Below are 24,606 nucleotides of genomic sequence, written 5' to 3' on the forward strand. Positions count from 1 at the left end.
TGCATAAAACTTTTTCACAATTCTATTGCATAGTTTTTTTTCTCTACTCCATTGCAAAACATTTTTTCACTATTCTCTTGCAGTTTTTTTTTCTCTATTCCACTGCATAGTTTTTTTCACCATTCCATTGCATAAATTTTTTCACTAATCCATTGCATGTAGTTTCTTCACTGTTCCATTGCATAAAGTTTTTTTTTTCACTGTTCCATTGCATAAATGACTCCACACGTCCCATGCTGAACGCAGCTGTCACTCACTCACGCCTCCCAGCGGTGTGACGTCATGACGCTCCAGTTGGACACCTGTGCTCCACGTGCAGCCGCGCACAGCCAGAGGAGCGCGCGAGGGCTGCAGCATGAGGTGCTCTGACAGCAGACACACACAGGTGAGACACACACAGGTAAGACACACACACAGAGGTAAGACTCTTGTGTACTCTTCTGCGCGGGACTGAATCAGACTGGATCGATCATCTGCGTGACGTGCACGTACAGGACGTAAGGAAAATAAAGACTGCTCCACATGTTTTACCTGGTCTGTAGGTTCATGCATGGATCCGAGCTGAGTACAATGTGTTACGTAAGGCTTTTGGAGTGTGCTTTTACAGCCTCTCACTGACCATGTATTCAAGAACTGCACAGGCTTCAGTCTTTAGCCAACTTGTGCCAAAGAAGTAGCAGCAGCAGTAGAAAGTATTTTGCAGCGTCAGCATTCTTACACTGGAGTTGGAGCGTACCTCTCTTCACACATGACAAACTTTCACTGTGCAGTTTAGTCAGTCTTAATCAAAATGTCCCGTTTCTTATCCGTATGGGCTTTCTTTGTGTGCTGCAGCAACACGACATTATCCCCGCTAACTCCACACGGCTGCTAATGTTTGTGAGCTAATAAACTAATAAACGAGAACGGGGCGAGGAGGCAAAAAAAGTCTGTTTCATGCGTTCATTCGTTTTTCAAAATAAAACTAAAAATAAGAAAATGAAAAAACAAACAAACAAAAAAACAGCTATTTTCTTCATTATTTGACTCCAAAATCAAAATGAAATGAAAAACACGAATAATGATTGTTTTTTTTATTTATTTATTTTCAATTTTTGATTTTGTGTTTATGGATAATAATGGAAAAACCAGATAATGGCTGTTTCCGTTTAATCCAGTTTTGACCCTCCGCACTCAACCAGGACTGAACTAGGATTAAACCAGGACTGATCCCAGAACTGAACCAGGAGGACTAAACCAAGACTAAACCAGGAGGACTAAACCAGGAGGACTAAACCAGGAGGACTAAACCAGGAGGACTAAACCAGGAGGACTAAACCAGGAGGACTAAACCAGGAGACTAAACCAGGACTAAACCAGGACTGAACTAGGAGGACTTAAACGGGACTGATCCCAGAACTGAACCAGGAGGACTAAACCAGGATTGATCCCAGGACAGAACTAGGACGACTGAACTAGGACTAGGAGTTGAGCCCATGTAGACCGTCGGGTGTGGACACCCTGCTCAACGAGCTCGGGGTTCTCTCTCTCTCTCTCTCTCTCTCTCTCTGTCTCTGTCTCTGTCTCTGTCTCTCTCTCTCACTCTCATGTCCAAGATGAGTCCAGGTTTCGACCTGGTTTAGTCTTGGTTTCTGACCTGGTTTAGACTCTGTTTTAGTCTTGGTTTAGACCTGGTTTAGTCTTGGTTTAGTCTTGGTTTAGTCTTGGTTTAGTCTGGATTTAGACCTGGTTTAGTCTTGGTTTAGTCTTGGTTTAGTCTAGATTTAGACCTGTTTTAGTCTTGGTTTAGACCTGGTTTAGTCTTGGTTTAGTCTTGGTTTAGTCTAGATTTAGACCTGTTTAGTTTAGTCTTGGTTTAGTCTTGGTTTAGTCTGGATTTAGACCTGGTTTAGTCTTGGTTTAGTCTTGGTTTAGTCTTGGTTTAGTCTGGATTTAGACCTGGTTTAGTCTTGGTTTAGTCTTGGTTTAGTCTGGATTTAGACCTGTTTTAGTCTTGGTTTAGACCTGGTTTAGTCAGGACACTGAGGACATGTGGATTATCAAACAACTATATTAAGCCTGTGCCAGTTTTTGCATTTTGTATACATGAATTTATTTCATTACTGTATTTCAGGAATAATTTAATAAATTTGTCTGCCTTTCTATGATTTTCTCATCTATGTTATAATGTTGTTTTCTCATCGTAAACATACCCAGAGTTGTGTTTTTTTTTTCCCCCCATTTACATATGTTTAACACACACCGTACATTTAGGCTGAATTCTTCTCTCAAACAGAAAACACCCCGTTCCACCTTGTGATGCCGTGTGGTAATACAGCACTCCATTGTGTTTTTAAACTCCGTATGTCTTCACTAGAATCATTTGGATAATTTCAGCCCTGGAATTGCCAATCTATTGAACAAAAGGTAAAAAGTAGCTGTGCAAACTACCGTTTCATGACATCACAAAGTGGAACAGAGCATTTTGAACTTTGGAGCTGTAGACAGATTAATAATAAATGATAACTCAAACATGTGTGAATGAAACAAACCACAAATCTGGGTGTGTTTTTGATAAACTAACAACATTATATCATGGTTTAAAACCCACAAGAATCTATTTTGTGTAATATAGAGCCGTAAACGTTATTGTCCTTGTCTTACCTCAGTTGAACCTTTTGCACACCGCACTAATACTGCTGACAAATCATCACATAATCCCTAATAACAACCAGCCTGTTATTTTAGTCATTGTTGTTCTTGATTTGAATCCAAATCTTATAGATGTGGTAGATATGCAAATACTGACAAAGACGGCATTGTTTACACTTTGGTCCGCTGCAAACCGCACATGTTTGCTTTCATCATTTTACTCACAACATTTGCATACAGTGTTCATTAGACTATTAGAGACTATTATAGTATTATAGTACAGGTACAAGCATATAGTCCTTAGCTTGAACTTCAGTTCCTGGTTTAGCTTATATCACTCTGGCTAATTATTTACTTGCAACGTTTTTGACCTAACCTGCACTAAGTTTGAGCGTCCATCTTGGTTTAATCCTGATTTAGGCTCATTTAATGGTCCGATATTACACAAAATTGACTCTTGTGAGCTTTAAACCATGATATAATGTTGTTACATCGTCAAAAACATACCCTAGGTGGTGTTTTGTTTCATTCACACATGTTTGAGTAACTCTTTATTATTAATCTGTTTACATCTCCAAACCTCAAAAGGCTCTGTTCCACCTTGTGATGTCAGGAAGCGGTAGTTTTCAAGTTAACGGCTCCTTTTACCTTTAGTTCAGTACAGATGGTCAGTTCCAGGGTTGAAATTAGGGAGCACTTCCTGTATTTACATGACATCACAAGGTGAAACAGAGAGAAGAACTCAGCCTAAATATGCAGGATTTGAGTGTTAAACGTGTGAATGAAACAATATTGAAGTATGTTTTGATGAGGAAACAACATTATAACATAGATCAGAGAATGCTTGTGTAATATGAGCCCTTTAGGTCCAGTACACAACATACAATACTACAATAGTTTTGCTTTGATAAGTTTACATTGTTCTAGTTCAACCCTGTGTCCTCATGTTTCATAACTGCCTTTAAATGGATAAACATTTAATGACAGAAATGCAGTGAAGTTTGAAAAGGCTGGAGAGGGTGAGGAGGCTAATGGTTCTACTGCTGCGGTGGAGATGGGTTCAAGGAGGATTGCTGCCTGCACAGTCAACTACAAAATGTGACCTATTATGCAAGATCGACTTTTTAGAGCTTTTAACCCCATATTATCGTTGTTTCCCAGCACCATTTACAAACACAGAGTCACATTTGGAGTGATTCGTGCATGTTTGAGCAATCTTTAATCATTTATTTTCAAGACTCCATATTGCTGATTAATCACTGTTTCACTGCCCCTGGCATAAGGCCACTGCTCTGTATTTACTTCACTCTCTGATTTAATTTGATTAATCTGTGATACATGTAGGATTCTTCAGTGTTGCTTAGTCATTTTGGTACAAATAAAAAAAATTAACTGCTTTCTAGCGTGATCTGTACCTATCCACCAGAGACAGATATTGTTGTGATGACGTTGACAGTGACGTCGGCTCCCACTGGGCGCTGTGTTTTTCTAATGTGGAAGTCATTTTAGTTGAATACTGGGATTAGAATAGGCAAATTATAACTTCATGATCCACGGGTGTTGTAGATTATAGCTGTCCAGCAGACAAAAACACAGCAGGTGTTCTTTCATAAAAAGTCGTCTCTGCCCTGGTACTGTTTAATATCAATTATTATCACATTCTTTAAGGTGCATTGTGCAACTTTTCTGCTGGAGGGTCCGTCAGATGCTTTTCTCCATGCAAATGTTATTACCTGTAACTTTGCCAAGTTACGGGTGATAACATTTACAAGTATCTGCGGAGAGGCAACCCCGCTCACAGTCAGAATGCCTGTTTTTCTAGGTATTTTTGAGCTATAAAACCACCTGGAATAAATGTAAGGTAGAGCTGTTTATTGTCATACTGTGGAACATTACAGTGACATATCCAGAAACAAGCAGGTAATGGAGAGGGATGTAACGATATCCAAATCTCTCGGTACGATATTGTCACAATATGCATCTCACGGTACGATATTTATTATGATATTTTGGAGAGGCTGATATAATTGTAGATAAGACAATTTTTTTGCTTTTAAAATACCTTGACAAGATTTTGGTGTGAACTATTTCCATCATAATCCCAGGAATTCAAGTAAAAAACATATTTCTTCATGTTGTTTGCACTGAAATGAATCATGGGATATGTAGTTCCCGATGTTTATAAGCTGTTGCTACTATAAAAAAACGCATTTAAGCAAAGGAACTTGTAATTCGATATATTGTGACAGCTCACGATATTATTGTGAGACTTTTGACGATACGATATCATGATATTTCAGTTATTTTTACAGCCCTAGTAACGGAACCTCCACCAGAAAAGTTACACAATGCACCTTTAAAAGCCTTTAAACACCTGGCTTTAAATCAGGGCAGTCATGTGTGATGTGACGAACTGCTTGAAATTGTAAAAGCCACTGAGAGCAGCAAACACTTAGGTCTAGATGCTTGACCGGAAAGCTGCAAATTTACGTAGTTTGCTTTAAAATGGACAAAAAATGACTACAAACACGAGATAATGCTGTTAAAATTTCAAGTTTAGTTCCACTTTAATCAAAAAACTGATAGTAACAGTAAGTCAGAATACATTTACAACTAGACTGCAGAATAATGACAAGAAAGATCTGGTAATGTTTCACTGACCTATAAATATCTCCAATGTTACAGGGTGTGGAGTACGAGTAGGAGGGATTATCTTAATGTTAGCTGTTAGCATTTAGCCCCACCACCACCACCACCCCACCAGCCTACCCCCTTACCACCCACCCACCGCCCTCTACCCTCCTTCGCTCTCTTACTCCCTCTCTTTCTCTCCCTCCCCAGCTCCCTGCTCCTCTCCTCTGCCTGCGCCGCTAGTGCAGATGATGCCTGGGCGCTAGCTGGCCCCCATGACTGATATGAGCGACGCGCTGGCTGGACTCCACTGCGCTTCCAGGGGTCTGAAAGTGGAGAGCGAGGAGGGCTTTGGGAGAGGAAACCTGAGCAGCCCCGCCATCATCCCCCTGCTCGCGGCCAGGGACAGGACCGCGGGGAAGAGGTACGAACACAGCATCTTTTACACGGTTAGAATGTGGAGAATGTTGAGAGGTGAGATTGGGTGTAAAGTTGTCGTAGAAGTTCATTATAAAGCAGCGTGGTGGTCTGGGTCTGGGTTCGGATTAAGGCTGAATAATTAGATTTTTCTGACCAGCATTGTGATTGTTATGAGATTTGCGATTTATGTTTGAGGAAAAGACTGACATATGGACTGAACTTAACTAGTCATTTCATGTTTTTACAGATCTAAACTACAGAATTTGTTATTTTTATGCAAAATAAAACAGAATATTTTGTTGTTTGTGGAGGAAATTATGCTACTTTGGATTGAGCAAATCGCAAACGCTGCAAATTTTTATTTGATAGCAGTCCGATTTTTTTTTGAAGTTGTGGTGTTTTCTCATACCAATTATGTTACTATAGATGTTTTTGCAAAACCTTTCATGAATCTGCTGTATCTTTGATTGTGTACAAAATAGGATTTATCTACAATACCTCTCTAAACCTGTTACTGATTTAAGGAAGATTTATTCTGCATGCTTTTTGGGTAGTTTTTAAGACTGCAATAGATGTTTAGGACTGTAGTCGACTACGTATGTGACAATAACGAAAATATTGTGATATCATATCGTCAAAAGTCTCGCAATAATATTGTGGGCTGTCACAATATATCGAATCACAAGTTCCTTTGCTTAAATGCATGGTTTTATTGTAGCAACATCTTATAAATGTAAGGGAACTACATATCCCATGATTCATTTCAATGCAAACAACATGAAGAGATATGTTTTTTACTTGAATTGTTGGGATTATGACAGTAATAATTCGCACCAAAATCTTGTCAGGGTATTTTAAAAGCAAAAAAGTGTCCCATCTACAATTATATTAGCCTCTTATTGCAATAAATATCGTACCATGAGATGAATATCGTGATAATATCGTACCGTGAGATTTGGATATCGTTACATCCCTATAGTCGACTAAAAGAAATTCTTGGTTAACTAAATAAACGCATGCCCTGTGTATTGATTAAGTAACTAAAAGGGGGGTGTGGCACTGCAAAGCTTTCACAATCATTTGGGTCTTGCACAAAAACTACTACAGTATGTATACAGAGAAGTACGAGCAAACTGCGTCTTCATAAGTGACATGGCAGAGTAATGGTCCTATTATGCAAAATTGACTCTTGTGAGCTTTCAGCCATGTCAGAATGTTGTTAGCTCATCCAAAACAGACCTGGAGTTGTGTTTTGTTCCATTCAAACATGCTTGAGTAACCATTTATTATTAGTCTGTCTACATCTCCAAACCTCAAAATGCTCTGTTCCACCTTGTGATGTCATGAAGCGGTTGTTTTCAGCTATGTTTTAATAGCTACGTTTTACCTTTTGTTCAGCAGATTGACACTTTCAGGGCTGAAATTATCCAAATGATTCAGTGACCGCCCACTCCGGTTCCAGAAGTATATTTTCCATACAGTTCAAGAGTTCAAAGCAGCATTGCGGAGGCTAACCAGCTTTGTGGTGATCTAAAACATGGTTGTATTAAGTTAAAAAAGCACATCTAAAACCCAACATTCTGCAACTGTTTTAAAGGTGCTCTGTGTAACTTTTTGGTTGGTTATTTTGTTTTTATGGAAATGTCATTGCTCTACTTCGAATGTTATACAACAGGGGTTCCCAACCCCCAGGCCGTGGACCGGTACCGGGCCGTGAGTCATTTGGTACCGGGCCGCGAAAAGGTGAACCCCCCCTCCCATACGCCACATGGACTGTGCCCCCTCCTGTACACCGCATGGACCATGTCTTCTTGCGTACGCCATGCCTCCTCCCATGTTTCCCGTGGTCTAAACCAGGTCAAAACCAGGACTAAACCAGAACTAAAATCAGGACTAAAATCAGGTCAAAACCAGGACTAAACCAGAACTAAAATCAGGACTAAAATTAGGTCCAAACCAGGTTAAAACCAGGACTAAACTAGAGCTAAAATCAGGACTAAAACCAGGTCAAACCCAGGACTAAAACCAGGACTAAAACCAGGACTAAAACCAGGACTAAACCAGGACTAAACCAGGACTAAACCAGGACTAAACCAGGACTAAACCAGGACTAAACCAGGACTAAAACATGATTTAACCAGAACTAAACCAACCGGGTCTCCTCCTGTACGCCTCGCGGACCGCATCTCCTCCCGAAATATTGTTGGATATAAAACGGGTTCATGGCACAAAAAAGTTGGAGACCATTGTTCTACAATATGATATTAAACATCTCTACCTGACATTTATTAAATTACAGGTGGCTTTATTTCTCAGAAATACCTAGAAAAACACACATTCTGACTGTGAGCGGGGTCGCCTCTCCACAGATCTAACCATTATTTTGACCTGGTTTTGTCTCCATGAAGATAGCCAGGTTTAACGCCACACTGTGAAACATTTCTGATAACATCCACATGGAGAAAAGCATGTGACAGACCCTCCACCAGAAAAGTTACACAATGCACTTTAATAACTAAAGTTTCAGAAACAGATTTGATATAAAATTACCGGTCTTGTGCTCATTAGTCACCGCGTAACTGATTAGCCCCGAGAAAGCTTTCAAACTTTTACTATCATTCTTTTTTTGGAAAGTCTGTGAGAAAAATGAATGAGAAATTTACTTCCTGAACGGGGGGGTGGGCGGCCGCTGTTGATCTCCATAGTTACAAACTTATTATTTAAAGCATTACCTCAGCCATTTGCATTAACATGGGCGACGTGCAGCAAATGGTTAAAGCCTGACCTTGTGTGTGCTGCGAGTGTACAGAGAACATAATGGCTCTATAATGGTTCTACTTCAACCCTATGCAAGTTTCATGTTACACAATACCTCTATTTCTGACTGTTTCGTGCTGTAGTGTAGGTAAGGACACACAAACTAGAATTTATTTGGTCAGACTAAAGGAAAAATGGCTGTGTGTTCAAGTGGAGATGTGCGATTTTTAAACACAATACAGATTTTACTTTCAGGGGGTTCAGCGTTTGAGAGACTACAACATTTTCACAGCTAATTAAAGCAAGATTTATATGCATATTAGAACAAAAGTGTGGAGGTGTAAACTAAAGGGTGTCACTTTTGCATTAATAAGACCAGACACTCAAACTCTACTGAAACAAGTCGCTATATTTATCATTGACTTTTAGGGATGTAACGATATCCAAATTTCTCAGTACGATGTTATCACGATATGCATCTCACGGTACGATATTTATTGCGATATTTCGAAGAGGCTGATATAATTGTAGATAGGACACTTTTCTGCTTTTAAAATACCTTGACAAGATTTTGGTGTGAATTATTTCCATGATAGTCGCAAGAATTTAAGTAAAAACATATCTGTTCATGTTGTTTGCACTGAAATGAATCATGGGATATGTAGTTCTCGATGTTTATAAGCTGTTGCTACTATAAAACCATGCATTTAAGCAAAGGAACTTGTAATTCGATATATTGTGACAGCCCACGATATTATTGTGAGACTTTTGACGATACGATATCACGATATTTCGGTTATTGTTACATCCCGTTATTGTATCCATAGTACGTATAGGTAATGTTTTGCTATAGTAAAAATAATAATAATGTTGTGCTTTGCAACTTTGACACTGGCATTATCTACTTTCTGGAGTTATTAGATTATTGTAATCACGTTAACGGTTGCATCTGATCTGAGTAATCTGATTTCTCTCAGTTCTGTTCACACATGTGCAGCTTTTGAGAAGGAAATTTGTTAATAAAAAGTTGTCAAACTATAATAAGGCAATGAAATAAAAGTTAAAGATTGAAAGAGTTACTTGTATTTTAAAATTTATTGTACTTTGTCTGCAAATACAGTTACTGTAAATAGCAGGCTGTCTGACTATTCAAATTGTCTGATTATTATTAACTGTGTAAATGGACCCACTAGACCTGCACAATATATCGCAAAAATATCGCAATCACAGTATTGGCTGATGCAGTAGTCAATATCCTCAGAAAATAAATGCATCACAACAGCACAAACTTCTCAATTTTACAGAAATGTACTGTTTTTGATAAATTTTACTGTCTGTGTGATCAATACAAAGTTTCATGGTCATGGTGTTTGATTCCAGTAAAAATGGTGAGCTAGTTTGTGACTATAATGTTACTTGTAGGGATGTAACAATAATCGAAATATCGTGATATCGTCAAAAATCTCACAATAATATCGTGGGCTGTCACAATATATCGAATCCCAAATCTTAATCTTAATCTTAATAATCTTAATTATTTGGATTATGATGAGAGAAAAGTAGCAAACTCACTTTTTTTGCCTCCATAAAATATTGCAATAAATGTCCTACAGTGAGATGCATATCATGATAATATCGTACTGAGAGATTTGGTTATCTTTACATTCCTAGTGAGCTTGCTTGTGACTATAATGTTATTTGAGAGGAACTTGTTGTAGTTCCAGCGAAGTCAGTTCTTCCTGGCCAAACTGTGCCAAAACAAAGCTCAGATAAGGGTTGGGTGATATGGCCAAAAAAGATAAGATCTCGATCTTTTGTGCACATTATAATATTAATCAACGTCAGAGAAGAGACTGCTAATCTTTCACACAGGGGAAGCTCTTTATATGTTCATTCTGGAGCTTCATCCCCCCAGGGAATGTTGCACTTTTCTTGTTACACTTTTCTTCTAAAATTTCAAACTTGTTTTTATACTAAGGAATAGAATAGACCCTCAATACTAATTCTGATACCACAATGAGGATAAAAACTTTCTTTATTTAGACAGCAGAATGTAATTTTCATCAATAAATCATACTACTTTCTTTATATTACCATGTGTCCTTATATTTGTGTAAGCCCACAGTGGTCCATGGGCGTATACTTCTCTATGTGCACTTATACTTGTTCTGATTAGGGATGTAACGATATCCAAATCTCTCGATATGATATTTTCACGATATGCATCTCACGGAACGATATTTATTGTGATATCTGTGGAGGCTAACAAAACTGTGAATATGCTACTTAATTCTTGAAAAAAACACAAAACTGTTAATAATGGTCCTGTTGTAATATGAAGTATTAAGATTTAAAAGTGTTATTAATGTTAAGTCTCTATTGACAACACCAAAGGATCATGGTCTATGTAGTTCCCTTTGTTTTTTTAGCTATTGCTGCACCATACCAATAAATTTTAAGTAAAGATACTTGTAGTTTGATATGTTCTGACGGTCTACGAGACTTTTGACGATACGATATTTCGGTTATTATTCATTCTAAGGCTCTTCGGGAAAGTTTATTTTTTATCCCGTGAATGTTACTTTTTTCCGATATTAGTATTAGCATTCATTCGTATCTGATTTTCAATACTTTTGACTAGGGCTGTGCAAAAACATTGATATATTGATATATTGTATAGTTTAATGTGATGATACAGTATCGATATCGTGGGCTGCTGTATCGATATATCGCCAAGAGTATTTTGGGGTATATTTTCACTAATTGTCACAGCACTGCAGTTTTGTTGCTTGTTCAGAGGAAGGAATCTTTTTTTATGCAACACATTTGACATTTTCACTGTTTTGATGATTAAAATGGGCATTTTTCAGATGAACTTTGCACAAGAAGTGGTTTAACAAAGACTTTTAGTATCGCAGCCATGATTTAGCTTTAGTTTTTTTATTGAACCGTATCGAATCGATTTGAAATATATCGTATCTTACCGAAAGTGTACTGTATCAAGATATGTATTGTATTGTGGCCTATGTATTGTATCGGCAACTTCTTAATGATACCCAGCCCTACTTTTGACTTCCCTATATTGTGCAGACTTACTAACGAGCCTTACCCCTTGTTATCCGCGCATATTGTTGAATCACTGAATGACGCAGCTCTCCCTCGGCCTAAAAGTGCATGTCTCACTGTTTGCGTCCCTGCCCAGCTCCTGCACAAGAATAATGTACTTATTGTATTTGGGAGTCAGACAGTGCAGTCTGTGTCTGAGCCGCGCAGTAGACTTTGTACCTGCAAATACAATTGGCCCGACCCGTGCATAGCTGTCAATGCGATGCAATGTATTATTTCACCAGGGCAGTTAAAGCGCTGGAATCGGACCAAGCACCTGTTAGGCTGAGTAACTGAGTAACTGCTGTGTTTACCCAGCAGTAAAAAGTACCAGCCACGTTTTGCGCAACATATTCCCTCATGCATTTTACAGTTTGGTTTTATGTGTAATTTTACTTTCAGCGATTAACCATTAACACTGACTTTATAAAGTTGCCAGACCTTCTTTAAAATCATTCAGTTTTGTTTTTGGTGCAGACAGAATATTGTTTTTTAGTCAAAGTTTTTTAGTCCAAGCTTTGTAGTAGCTGGTTTATAATAGAGCTGCACAAAAAATATAATTGTAAAAGTATAAAAAGTAGGATTTTATTCAAAGTGCATGTAACAAGCAGCTGAAAGAATATTAACATTTCAAAAAAAACTGAAATGTGAACTGAGACAAAACAAGAATCCCATGCATTTCAGAACATGTTTGTAGAGAGGTTTGGTAAAGTGCTTGACCTGACCTCCTTTTTAAAATTATTATTTTATTTATTTTTTTTTTTTGGAATTGGCAAGCAGTGTCTTATGCTTGGTAGTAGCTGGTTTATAATAGGGCTGCACAAAAAATGTAATTGTAAAAGTATAAAAAGTAGGATTCTGTTCAAAGTGCATGTAACAAGCAGCTGAAAGAATATTAACATTTGAAAAAAAGACTGAAATATGAACTGAGACAAAACAAGAATCCCATGCATTTCAGAACATATTTGTAAAGATGTAATCTAAACTGCTTGCCTGACCTCCTTTTAAAATTATTCAGTTTTGTTATGGTGTGGGAAGAATATCTATTTCTATTCCTAAAATTCTGCAATAATTACTCTAAAATCTAAAAATTCAAACTAAATGTTCTGAGTTGCATGCAGTGTCTTAAAGTTTTACAATGGGAAGTAGACTGTTTACAATAGGGCTGCAAATATTTCAATAAAATTTGCAATAAAAAGCAGAATTCTGTTCAAAAGTGCATATTGTAAGCAACTTCAAGAACAATAGCATTTGAAAAAAGACTGAAATATGAACTGAGACAATGCAAGAATCCCATTTATTTCAGAACATTTTTGTAGAGGTCAAAACTACAGATACAACCGGATATGTATATAAGAAGTTCTCTGCGATTTTGAGTCAGTTGCAGTATATTGTGCAGCCCTTTTTAAAAATTTTATATTTTTGCAAAACTATCAAAATTTCTGCTCTTTTTTTTTTTTTTATGTACTGTAAAAAGTGCTGAAAAATTCTGTCTAAATCTGAACTTGATCCCCTTTATTATCCAGCTGCACTACAGTAAAATTAAAGGTTTTTAAGGGGGTAAACATAAACTTTCTAAAGCTAGTATATTCCCGTGCTTGTGTAGCAGTTAAAGTCTTATCTATCAGAATGGGGCGTGCCGTCTGGAGCTCTGAAGCAGGAGGGCTCCATGTTCCGTCTTTATCACCCTCTTCATATATTTTACTGGTCATTCCTGCACATAAGAACAACTAATTATAGCTCATAAAATTGTTACAGGTTTTACTGCTGTTTGACAAGACAGGGGAGCCTTTGTCTGTGTGCGTACAAGTGTGAAGTAACATCACACACAGATGTTATCAGGCTTTAGATGTAACCGTTGATAACTCGAGAGTGGTGCAGTGGGTAAAGCAGGGAACACAAAGAGGACGGGTTCTCGGTTTGATGCTCATGTACGATTGTTCCCGTTGTGTCATTAAACAAGATTCTTTATCTGTACTGCTTTCAACGTTTATCATGATGTAGATGTAGTTGGTCGGCATTGAAAGGGAATCTGGTATAAAATAAAATAAATAAATAAATAAAATAGTTCAAGTTTAAATATTTTTATCTGGATTGTTTTGTATGCATTAGAAAGTTAGAGCAACAGATATAATTTTAAACTGTGATAGTACTGAAATTGTGAGATTTATCACAATGAAATTAATGAATGAAATCTGCTAATTGCTCAGACTGTTATTACTTAAAAGTGCTGTACCTGATTTTTACAGTTTTTAAAATGTAAAAAACAGAACTAGTTTATTTCAAACTGTGTGCATAGATTCATTCCTCACTGATGCGTTCCGAGCATTCTTATTATTCACCATGATGAGTTTATAAGCACTTTTCCATTACAATATTGCTAACAATTGTCATGCTAATGGTGCACTTCCTGATTCTTGGAGGATAAAACACATTATATTTGGATGCAGACAACACACGGTGGCAAATGCACCTCTTTATGTATAATTTCTAGGGGTGTAAAACACACGGCTCGGTACGTACTTCGGTTTTGAGGTCACGGTTCGGTTCAACTGTAGTTTTGTGAGGATTCACCTGGTTCGAAGGGATGTAGTCAAGGCGGGGGGCAAGTTACCTCATGAATATTAAAGAGCCGAGCTTTACGTGCAGATGCACATGTGCAATTCACTTGTGCACTGTCCTGCGCTGAACCGAACGTCCTGTACTGAAACGGTTCGGCATGAATACATGTACTGTTACACCCTTAATCCTCTGCAAATAACAAAATATCCTGTCCTATTTTGTAGAAAACCTGCTAACTCTGCAGAGTTGGACCCCTATAAACATGCATGGGATTCTTCTATTGTAGCAGTTCATATTTCAGGATATTATCAAACATAAATATTCCTAGATATGTGAAAAAGTCAACTTTGAACAGACTTATTATCTATTAAAACAAATCACAAATTTGATAACATAAAACAATCCTTTATTGTCTCCCATGGGAGAAATTTGTCTTGGGACAGGGGGTAACATGCTTTATCAAAAAACAGGACAACACAACACAAGCACCACATTAACAAACACCATAGAACAGAATAAATATGAGACCAAGTATGACCACGAGTGATGCACCAACATGACCTTTAAATTATAACAGGCAAGATGGCAATCGCATTGCAAACAACAATACAATACCTAGGGATGCATCGATCCAACTTTTTCAGTTCCAATACCGATATCGTTGCTATGACTTTTAGAATATGTCAATATCTGCTATTCACTGATACCAGTTTAGGGACAGAAAATGGTACCATTTCCCTAAACACAGTTAACTTATTACACAAGAGATCCAATAGTGTTATGCAACTGTTATTTATGCTTCACATCACGACTGAACCCCGTCATATGAATAAAAGCACAAACATTATGAAATGTCTTGGCCAATATCAGCCTTTTAAATAGTCTAGTTACATCTATTTAAAGGCCTGACCAGGACACCACCTTAACCAATCATGAAACTGATACCAGATAAACCAAATTTTTTCCATAACTGTGCATCTCTAACAATATCTGATCATGACGTTACAACCTTGCAAAGTACATTATATCCTAACCCCCTGTTCTCTTTCACTTGTAGAAGCAATGAAGAGGAAGAGGACTCCTTCTCCGTCACCCCTAACCCTTTTCCGGAGCTCCTTCACTCCAACCTCTCCCCCATCGTCTCCGAATGCCTTTTACCATGGACCAAAAACAGTTCAACTCAGGTAAGACGCGTCCTCATAGCTCAAAAATGAACTGTGCCGAGTTTTGTTACTGGATGATTAGGCCTGTCACAGTCTATATATTGCGGAAGTAAATGTTGATGATAAATGAAAATATTCCATCTGACTCAATAACAAAAGAGCAGATTTACACTGCAGAAGCTATTCTAAATTTGAAATGCTTTTCTCCATGGAAATGTTATTGCTTTGTCTGGAACGTTTCACAAGATGGTATTAAACCTTTCTATTTTCATGGAGACTAAACCAGACAGTTACAGGTCAGATCTGTGGAGAGGTACACCTTTTAAAAATCACGAGCTGCAATTAATAAACATCACAATAAAATGGTGGTGTACTTAGTTTGCATCTGTGATAAGTCATAGATGTTTTTCCACTTTTTATGGCTTAAATCTTATCATATACTCAAAAAATAACCATAATTTCCCCAGGATTGCAAAAAAAAAGTACCCATGATAGATATTGACCCCCAATCTATATTGAACTTTAAGTCGGTATAGAAATGATGGTGACAGGCCTTCGGGTCAGACGTGTAATTGTAGAGAAATGCATAGTTACATGATGTTTGGCTGTGCGCCGGAGAAGGGACGGTAAAACCTGTTGTGCAGGTTTGGGGTTTGGAGACGGGCTGCGCTGAGCTGATAATGTGGTGTCAGCACGCTCTAATAATCCACACACACGGAAGGCACTTTGTTCTGATGACAAATTTGAACTGCACGGTGCTCAGACCTGCCACAGGGCGAGTGTGAGTTTAAATGTCACTGTTAGGTAATGTAAAGTTAAAAAGGATTATTTGTGATTCTACAGTTGGACTAATGTTTTAGTGAAGTACAAGAAGTCACTGTGACTGCATTTCCACATATATAAAATGCAAAAGGCATAACAAAATGTGAGTTGGTTGCCTGGTTACGGGAGCTGTCTTCTGAGTCATGACACCGTTAATCCTTCAGAGGGCACAAGGTGATTGGTTTGGCTCGGCCTGAGACGCTCTTTCTCTGTCATTTGGCCCTTTGCCGTACACAGGTTTTGTTGTTTATAAAAGTTGCCTCAGTTTTTGCCAAACTACTGCACTGAAGTTGAAGAAAGAACAATTGCTAAAGTTCTACACTTTTAATAATGGACAAGCATAAACTTCCCCCCTGTTACTCACCAATGAAGATTAGACAGCACTATGTGTCTCTGGGCAAGTTTTTGGTTGGCCGACATCTATTGTTTTTAGCCTGAACTTAAAGCATTGTGTGATGTTGTCACCTTGGAAAGAGTGTTTAACATTTTCTAACATTTCTTAAAATTATATCTACAATTTGGAGAAAACAGTTAAACTACACCTTCCAATTAGTAATTTAGTTTAGCGTTAGAGCTCCCTCTGCTGTCAGCAATGGTTTAGAACAGGGGTGGGCAAACTTTCTGGCTCGCGGGCCACATAGGGTCCTAAAGTTTGACTGAAGGGCCAGACAGAAGACAAGACATGACGTGTAAAGAGCTCAGATTCATTACATTCTTATTCACATTTATCTAGGACTTCAGACGCGGGCTACACGTTTCATCACTGCTGTGAAAGATTCAGAACACATAAAACTATTGACCTGTTCCACTGCACACCACAAGTGAATGTATATCGTCAGTTCACCGTTTTCGAATATAACCGGTAACAGCGCAAAAACAGAATTCACGCCAAACAACCACAGATATTCACCTGTGAGTGTGATAAAACCTGACTCCAAAATGTTGTATACATTAATAATTACATCTCAGAGACCATAAGTTTCCTTGATTGATTTTGACCAACTCAAAATGGAAGCAGTGCAGTCTTATATCATAAGCACCAACTACTTCACTCATGGTCCGAATAACTCCTGTAAGAACACTTTCCCATAAAGCATTGCGGCCAACATAATACGCCGCAACTCAATGTATATATAGTGCGCCATCTACTGGAAAACGCTGGAAATGCATGACAAATAAAACATCAACAAGGTTTATTATTGTAATTTATTCCAGTTCGGCGGGCCAGATTAAAAGGTTTAAAGGGCCGCATACGGCCTCCGGGCCGTAGTTTGCCCACCCCTGGTTTAGAAAGTAAAATATGAAAAAGTTAATTGTGAATACAGTTTGATTGCAGAATGAGTCTGGTTATGGTAAAGATTTGACTTAGATCTGCTTTAAAAACTACGCAGGAGAAGTCTGGACTTTTAACTATGATGCAACAATTTGGGGTGAATGCAAACAGAGAATTTTCCTTTGCTCAGAGAAGATGACTTTGGATTAATGGATTAATGAAGCAAAATAACAACTCCAGGTATGTTTGTTATGATGAGGGGACAACAGTGAGAGACTGGCGGGAAAAATCTTGTGTTATAACTAAAAAAAAACATGGTTGTTCTTCAGTGAGTAGGCCCTTAGTACAGAATTGCTACTAAATATTGTCAAATATTTCATTGTTTCATCACAGAACTGACAGAAACTCTACATACTTGCATGCCTCCTTTTTTGTTTTGATAGAAGCTACATGATTGTTGATAATATTTTAGTTAGTTTTTAGCAAAGTACGTTTGTTTAATTCTTTCTTATTTGTTTGCTTTTAACACAGATCACACATTACAATTGCTGTTCAGTTATTCTCTTTATGGGTCCTATATTACTCTGTTTTCTGATCTATGTTAAACTCTTTCCTTTTCAAAAACATACCTGTTTCCTGTTTCATTTTGTTTCATTCATTTTTTCATCAATTTTCAACTCTCAAACAAAAAACACTTCACCTTTTGATGTCATGTGGTAATACAGGAAGTGTTCCACAGTGTTTTCAAACTCCATACACCTTCACTGAACTCATTTGGATGATTGCAACTCTGAAATAGCCAAACTCTACTGAAAAATGTAAAAAGTAGCCATTAACTTGAAAACTACAACTACATGGAACATTTTGAGCTTTGAAGATTTAGACAGACAAATAATGAAGGATTTCTCAAACACGTGTGAATGAAACAAAACACAACTCCAGGTCTGTTTTTGATGAGGTAACGACATTTTAACATGACATAAAGCTCACAAGAGTCAGTTTTGTGTAATGTAGGATCTTTAATCTATATTAACATAGCATACGTGAAATCCTAGCAGCATAGCTCAGTCCATACGAGTTCTACTGCATTTAATTTTCGATGCATGTGGTTCGTGAGCTTATGCACATCCTAAAAAGAGATCACATGATTGTAATTATATCTCAAAGCTACCAATTACATGTCAGGGTCTGGTTTTCAAATGAATAGTGGTGTATAGATTTTCCTACACTGCTCCATTAGTTCTGAACCAGATCATTTTAGATGGCGATCTCCACTGCACTTGATTTGACATCTCAGTATTTGTGGTGTCAGTGACTCATACGAAAACAACTCGCAAATCTGCCCATCATATTGTCAAACATTTATACTTTGGGTAGACTTTATAGAATCTGGTACTGTCTGAATTTCAGTTTGAGAGGAGGAGGGTGTCTAAATGTATAAGTGAGACAATATTTTGATTGAATAAAGTTTTTTTTTTCTTTTTACAGATTAAAATATACTCAACTTGTTCTTTTTATATCGAAATAATGCAGCATAATCACATAAAAATATATATTGTTGCCAAATATTAGAAAAAAGAAAGCCAGGGTTTCGAGAACTCTTTGGATCGTGTCCGCCAATAAACCTGGAGTGATATGTGTGGCACTCTTGAGTTGAGGCTCTCGCTGAATTCAGAAAACACAGAACATCATGTCGACTTGGTTAAAACTGGTTGATAGAAAAGCAAAGACATCATCCCTGTCCACAAACGCACAAAGCACTCACCTTCCACAAGTTTTTCACAAACAAAATAGTCCGTATTGACATCGCTGTCTTTGTTCTGGTTGGTTTGGACGCCTCACCTTTGCACTGTCCGACATATTGCAAGGCTGGATTTCCTCACAGACATAGAGGAAGACGACAAAAGCTTCAAACACCCCGAAAATAAATTTTAATATACAGGACCTTTGTAAGTCCCTGTGATGGTTATAATATGATAATAGACCCTATGGAGAAAGCATTAACCCTACATATGTGCAAAATATCAGCTCTTTCAATCTCTAAATAGCTGATTCTCTCAGTTCCTACCTTTGTTTAAACTATGGGCTTTGTGGATTTTTGTGAATTAAATCCAAATAGTATGGATTTTAGGTGTTTATCTTGGCACTTCTTGTTGAGTGGGAGGAAAACTGATGACTTCATGCTTGAGTCTTGAGCTCGTGTCCTTCACCTCAGTCTATGACAGTGACTGTTGTCCTCTCTGTCTCCCGGGGCTGTGGTGGAGAGGAGAGGAGAGGGGGATCTGTGTGGATTTGCTGCTTTCTTTGATAAGTGCACCAATAATCCTCAGGTTTCCACAAGAGGAGCAAACTGACACTCTGCTTTTAACCCCTTCTTGACTGCAGCCTGCTCGTGTACTTGGAAAACACACAAAAAGTACTTCGTTGGTAATTACATATTTAGTGCACGTTATATAAAAATACACAGCCAAGTTTATTACTAAAACTATATTGTCTTGCTGTTCATTTAATGAGCCTTTTAAATTTTTTAAAAGGACAACATGCATGGAAATTGTAAAATGGTTTACAAAAGTTGAACCATCTGAGAATCTGATGATGCCAACAGGCCAAATTACAGCTCATATCTGTGGAAAGGCGTGTACACTCACAGTAATAAATGTTTTTCAAGGAATATTTGAGCAATAAAACACATTAATGCAATACTGTGGAACAAGCGAGCAATAAGTGACAGACTGCCTTAGACTGTCTTTGATGCCACTATTTTCAGATCTATGTTATAATGTTGTTTCCTCATCAAAAACATACCTGGATACACACAAACCCTGCATATTTAGGCCGAGTTCCTCTCTCAAATGGAAAATCCTCTGTTCCAACTTCTGATGACATGTAGTAATACGTGGAAATGTTGTTTTTGTTTATCCGGCTTTTCTGCACGTGCGCAGTGGCTGGTAGGCAAAAAGTCAGTGGGGCCCTTTGTTTGTGTTAACATTTGCGTATGTCTGTCATGAGATAACTTGTTTTATTTTGAAGTGGGTTTTGCATTTAATTGTTTTGACATGACTTCATCATCTTACTCTAAGTCACTGAATGTTGAGGATCAAAAACGTTACTTTGAAAAGCTGAAACTCGCCGATAACTGTTGACGATGTTGATGTTGACTTGTTGATACGGACGCTTTTTTTCCTACCAAAATGGCTGAAGTGACGCCATTATGTTTTCTCGTATACAGTGGTTATCTGTTTTTTTTTTAACTCCATACACCTTCAATAGAATTGCTTGGATAATTTCAGCCATGGAATTGCAAATGTCTACAGAACAAAAGGTAAAAGGAGCTGTTAACTTAAAAAATAGCACTTCATAACGTCACAAGTTGGAACAGAGCATTTTGAACTTTGGAGATGTAGACAGACTAATAATAAAGGATCACTCAAACATGTGTAAATGAAACAAAACACAACTCTGGGTATGTTTTTGACGAGATAACAACATTATAACATGGCTTAAAGCTCACAGGAGTCCATTTTGTGTGATGTAGGGAAACAAAAGACACACAATGTCCAACTCTACAGCTGTTTTCTGTCACACTGCTCATGTCAGGGGTCAAGACCTTTCTCTCTCAGCCACTCCACAAACCAATGACATCACCGTCCCAGCAGCCCGACCCACCCCCACCCCTCCCGCCTCCTCTCCTCGCCTCCTCTTCGCCTTCTCCTCGTCTCCTCGCTCGCATTGTGTCATCTTTTCTAAACCATCTCCACTTATCTGATAATAATAATCTTGCGTTCTTTGACAGGACTTGATTATACAATGAGGAGTCCAGGAAAATGTCTGCGTCGTCTGTCATTGCGGCGAACCGGGCCGAGTTTTCAGTTCACCGCAGGTCCCTTGAATGCATCGCGGCGTGGCTGGAGAGACTTGTAGGTTGACATGGCTTTGTTTTGCAGTGAGGCTAAAGAGGCATGAGAAATTAGCTTATCTGAGAGCGCTGTTGGCCCGCTGTTTGCAGTGTCACGGTCCATTTCCACATGAAAACCACCGCGTCATGACAGCTTCACTATGTCAGAGGAAAGGTCTGAAGTCAGCAGAACAGTCACTGAGACCAGGAAATATACTTCTAAACATAGTAATTACATCTATGGACCAGTGATCTTTCCCTCTGTGTGTTATTTGAGGTAACAATATCCTAATGTCATGGTACAGTGTTATCATATAATATTAAATGTACAATAGTTTTAGTTGTTTTATGTATATTATTTCATTATTTACAATATTTCAGCTCTTAGAAAAGCATCGTAAAAATAACATTAATTGTGATTTGTATTTTGTCATTGCTGGAAAGTCGGTAAAAACAATGTCCTTTTTGTCAATTCTGAAGGTTTGATAGAAGTTTTTAAAATGTGAAAGTAGTTGTTTTTTTCAAGCTTTTGCCTGAAGATGTCAGCAAAGACGGTGCAAATAGTTTTGTGTAGATCAGGATAACTATAAATCTTTGATAATTTAAATGAGATACAGGGTTTTTGTGGCTGGCCTGAAATAGAAAAGACTTGGTTCAGTTTCAGATATACTTATACGTCAGGTGGTCTTTCCTCACTTGGGTTTATTATTACAGTGTAAAATGATTTTAACTTGTGTCGTCTTCTTTCTTTTTAACTAATGGGAATGCTGACTAACATTTGGAGATGGTGTGTATATATAAATCTTTAGAGTGACATCTTTTACTGCACGTACAATAAACATACCCATTCTTTTTAAACTAATATTGCTTTATTTTTATTGATGAAGGACATAGAGTAGGGTGTGTCCAGTCTCCATGGTGAGCAGCGCACATTACCAGAACTAAAATCACATTGAGGCCATATTTATTCCAGTCAAATGACTCATAACTGATGCTATTACATCTGTGTATGTGAGCCTCCAGAGTCCACGGTGCAGAGTTCTAGTCTCCATGTGGTCACCATTGACAGACGTGAATAATTTATAAAGGATGACTGCATCGTGCCCTCCCTGTTATTCTTGCCCACTGGACTAAATGTTACACACACAAAGCCATGACTGGTTTTAAATCACAGCTTGCAGAAATGTTTAGACTGACCAAGTTGTTTTAAGCTATCAATATTGTTAGTATTGCATTAAAGTGGACTTATCATGCATTATTTTAACCTCAGCATTGTGTTTTATGTTTCAGAACTTACAATAATGTTTGGAAAACCCACTTTAGTTCTGAAGTGTTTGAGCTCCCTCTGCAGACAGCAATAAAAGCCATGTAGAAACTTAGCAGCTCGGGCGTCAATAAGTCGAGAGATGGTTTATGGAGGCAGAACACATCCGGATTTTAATCTATTACGTAACAGTCTGGGAATATCGCAACAAAACAAACGTGAATGAAGAAAATCATACTGTATTATAGTTGGAAACGATAGGAACTAGCATTAAAGTAGCTGCTGTTTCAAGGTAATTTGCTGTTTAGTGTTAAAGTCTGTTGATTTCTGTTATATCTTTGCAAAAATGAAAAAACAGTACCTTAAATGGCGTTACAGCAGACTTTACAGCATCAGGGTGACAAGCATCAAGCCGAGGTTTCTGGAAAGTCTGAGGAGTCTCAGTGTCTATAAATGTTATCTTTTTAGCTGATACATTAATGTCTGGGAATATTCTTGAGCACCTGCAGTTTGTATCTTAAAGAGACCAGCATTCATCATCCAAGGCCACTGTACAGAACCTTTCGCACATCAACTGTAGCAAGCATGTAGTATGAAATGAGTATCAAATATTCTTTATCATTTCAGACCCAGTGTAATGTTCAAACAGGAGCTGACAGTCATTTTTATCATCTTTTATTAAGGTGCATTGCGTAACTTTTCTGGTGGAGGGTCCATCACCTGCTTGTCTTCATGGAGATGTTATTGCTTTGTCTAGAATCTATCTCTAGGGAGACGACTATAGGCTGCATTAGAGGTCTGATCTGTGGAGAGTTAATGTATTTTTGAGCAATAGAAACACCCGTAATGAATAAATGCAGGAAAAATGTGTTTAATGTCATACGCCTTTAAAAAAAAAACACATTAAAGCCGTACTCTTTTTTTTTTTTGGCTTTAATTCAATAAACATACTTTAGGTCATCTTAGGAAATACACACAGATTGTCTAACTTAAAATAATAATATGCATTTGGAAAATATACTTCACCTCTGTTTCTAATGAGGCATTTAGGCGTTGGAGCTCCCTCTGCTGTCAGCAACGGAAATTAACAATGGCAAAGTAAACAAATGAAGTCCTGAGGCCATGTGAATGCTATGTTAATTTGAACATAGCACTTGTCAGGTGATGTTTTCTGGGCTTAAAAAACAGCTTAGAAGAAGTCCAGCGTTTTATCTGTGATGCAACTGAACAGGCAAAATGCAAACAGCATTTCTGAGTGCTCAGAGACTTGTGATTAGTGAAAAAGTTGTGAATTAAAGGGCCCATAATACACTATTTTCTTATGTTATAATGTTGTTTTCTCATCAAACACATACCTTTGTTTTGTTTCATTCACTCATGTTTAACACAAATCTTGCTTCTTTAGGATGAGTTCTTCTATCATAAGAAATTACGCTGCCATGTAGTAATACAGGAAGTACTCCAGTAAGTTTTTAAGTTCTGTACAACTTCACTAGAGTCATTTGGATGATTTCAACCCTGAATTTCCCAATTGCTACTGAATTAATTGTAAAAAAGTAGGCAAGGCAAGTTTATTTGTATAGCACAATTCGTATACAAAGTAATTCAAAGTGCTTTACAGAATAAGAAATACATTCAGATCACAATAAAAACAAATCAAAACATAAATAATCATAAAGATTAAAATAAAAAAAGAGACATAAATTAGAGAGAAGAGTGCGGAACGAAAAACCTTTCAGTCATATGCACAGTGAAACAGAACCGTTTTGAGCCTGGATTTAAACAGCGTCAAAGTAGAGTCTGTCTCACATGTTCAGGAAGACTGTTCCAGGTTTTCACTGCATGAATCTGAAACTCTGACTCCCCGTGTTTAGTCCTGACTCTGGGCACCAGCAGGAGGCCGGTCCCTGAGGTCCTCAGAGTGTGAGATGGTTCATATGACACTAACATGTCACAGATGGACTTTGGTGCTCGGCCATGGAGAGACTTGTACACAAGCAGAGCCGCTTTAAAGTCTATTCTCTGAGCCACAGGGGTCAGTGCAGAGACCTGAGCACAGGACTTATGTGCTCGTACTTCCTAG

At 37.9% G+C, this 24,606-nt stretch overlaps 1 protein-coding gene across 3 annotated transcripts in view; it reads left to right on the forward strand.

Annotated features, from left to right (window-relative positions):
- The first annotated feature begins 252 nt into the window (after positions 1–252).
- The window catches only part of grb14 (growth factor receptor-bound protein 14), a 73,649-nt gene continuing 49,295 nt past the window's right edge, over positions 253–24,606 (forward strand). Inside the window, exons 1-3 of one of the 3 annotated variants that reach the window (XM_020928960.2) lie at positions 253–385; positions 5,473–5,686; positions 15,164–15,290. In XM_020928960.2, coding sequence (XP_020784619.1) covers positions 5,538–5,686; positions 15,164–15,290 — 276 coding nt within the window. In that variant the 5' untranslated portion in view covers positions 253–385; positions 5,473–5,537. Of the gene's footprint in view, positions 401–452; positions 498–5,472; positions 5,687–15,163; positions 15,291–24,606 lie in introns of those variants that run through there. The other 2 variants (XM_055149885.1, XM_055149893.1) reach the window with 2 other exon arrangements.

This window comes from Boleophthalmus pectinirostris, unplaced genomic scaffold, assembly GCF_026225935.1.
Source record: "Boleophthalmus pectinirostris isolate CB_2022bp ecotype Guang Dong unplaced genomic scaffold, ASM2622593v1 HiC_scaffold_1, whole genome shotgun sequence".
Lineage (NCBI taxonomy): Eukaryota > Metazoa > Chordata > Actinopteri > Gobiiformes > Gobiidae > Boleophthalmus > Boleophthalmus pectinirostris.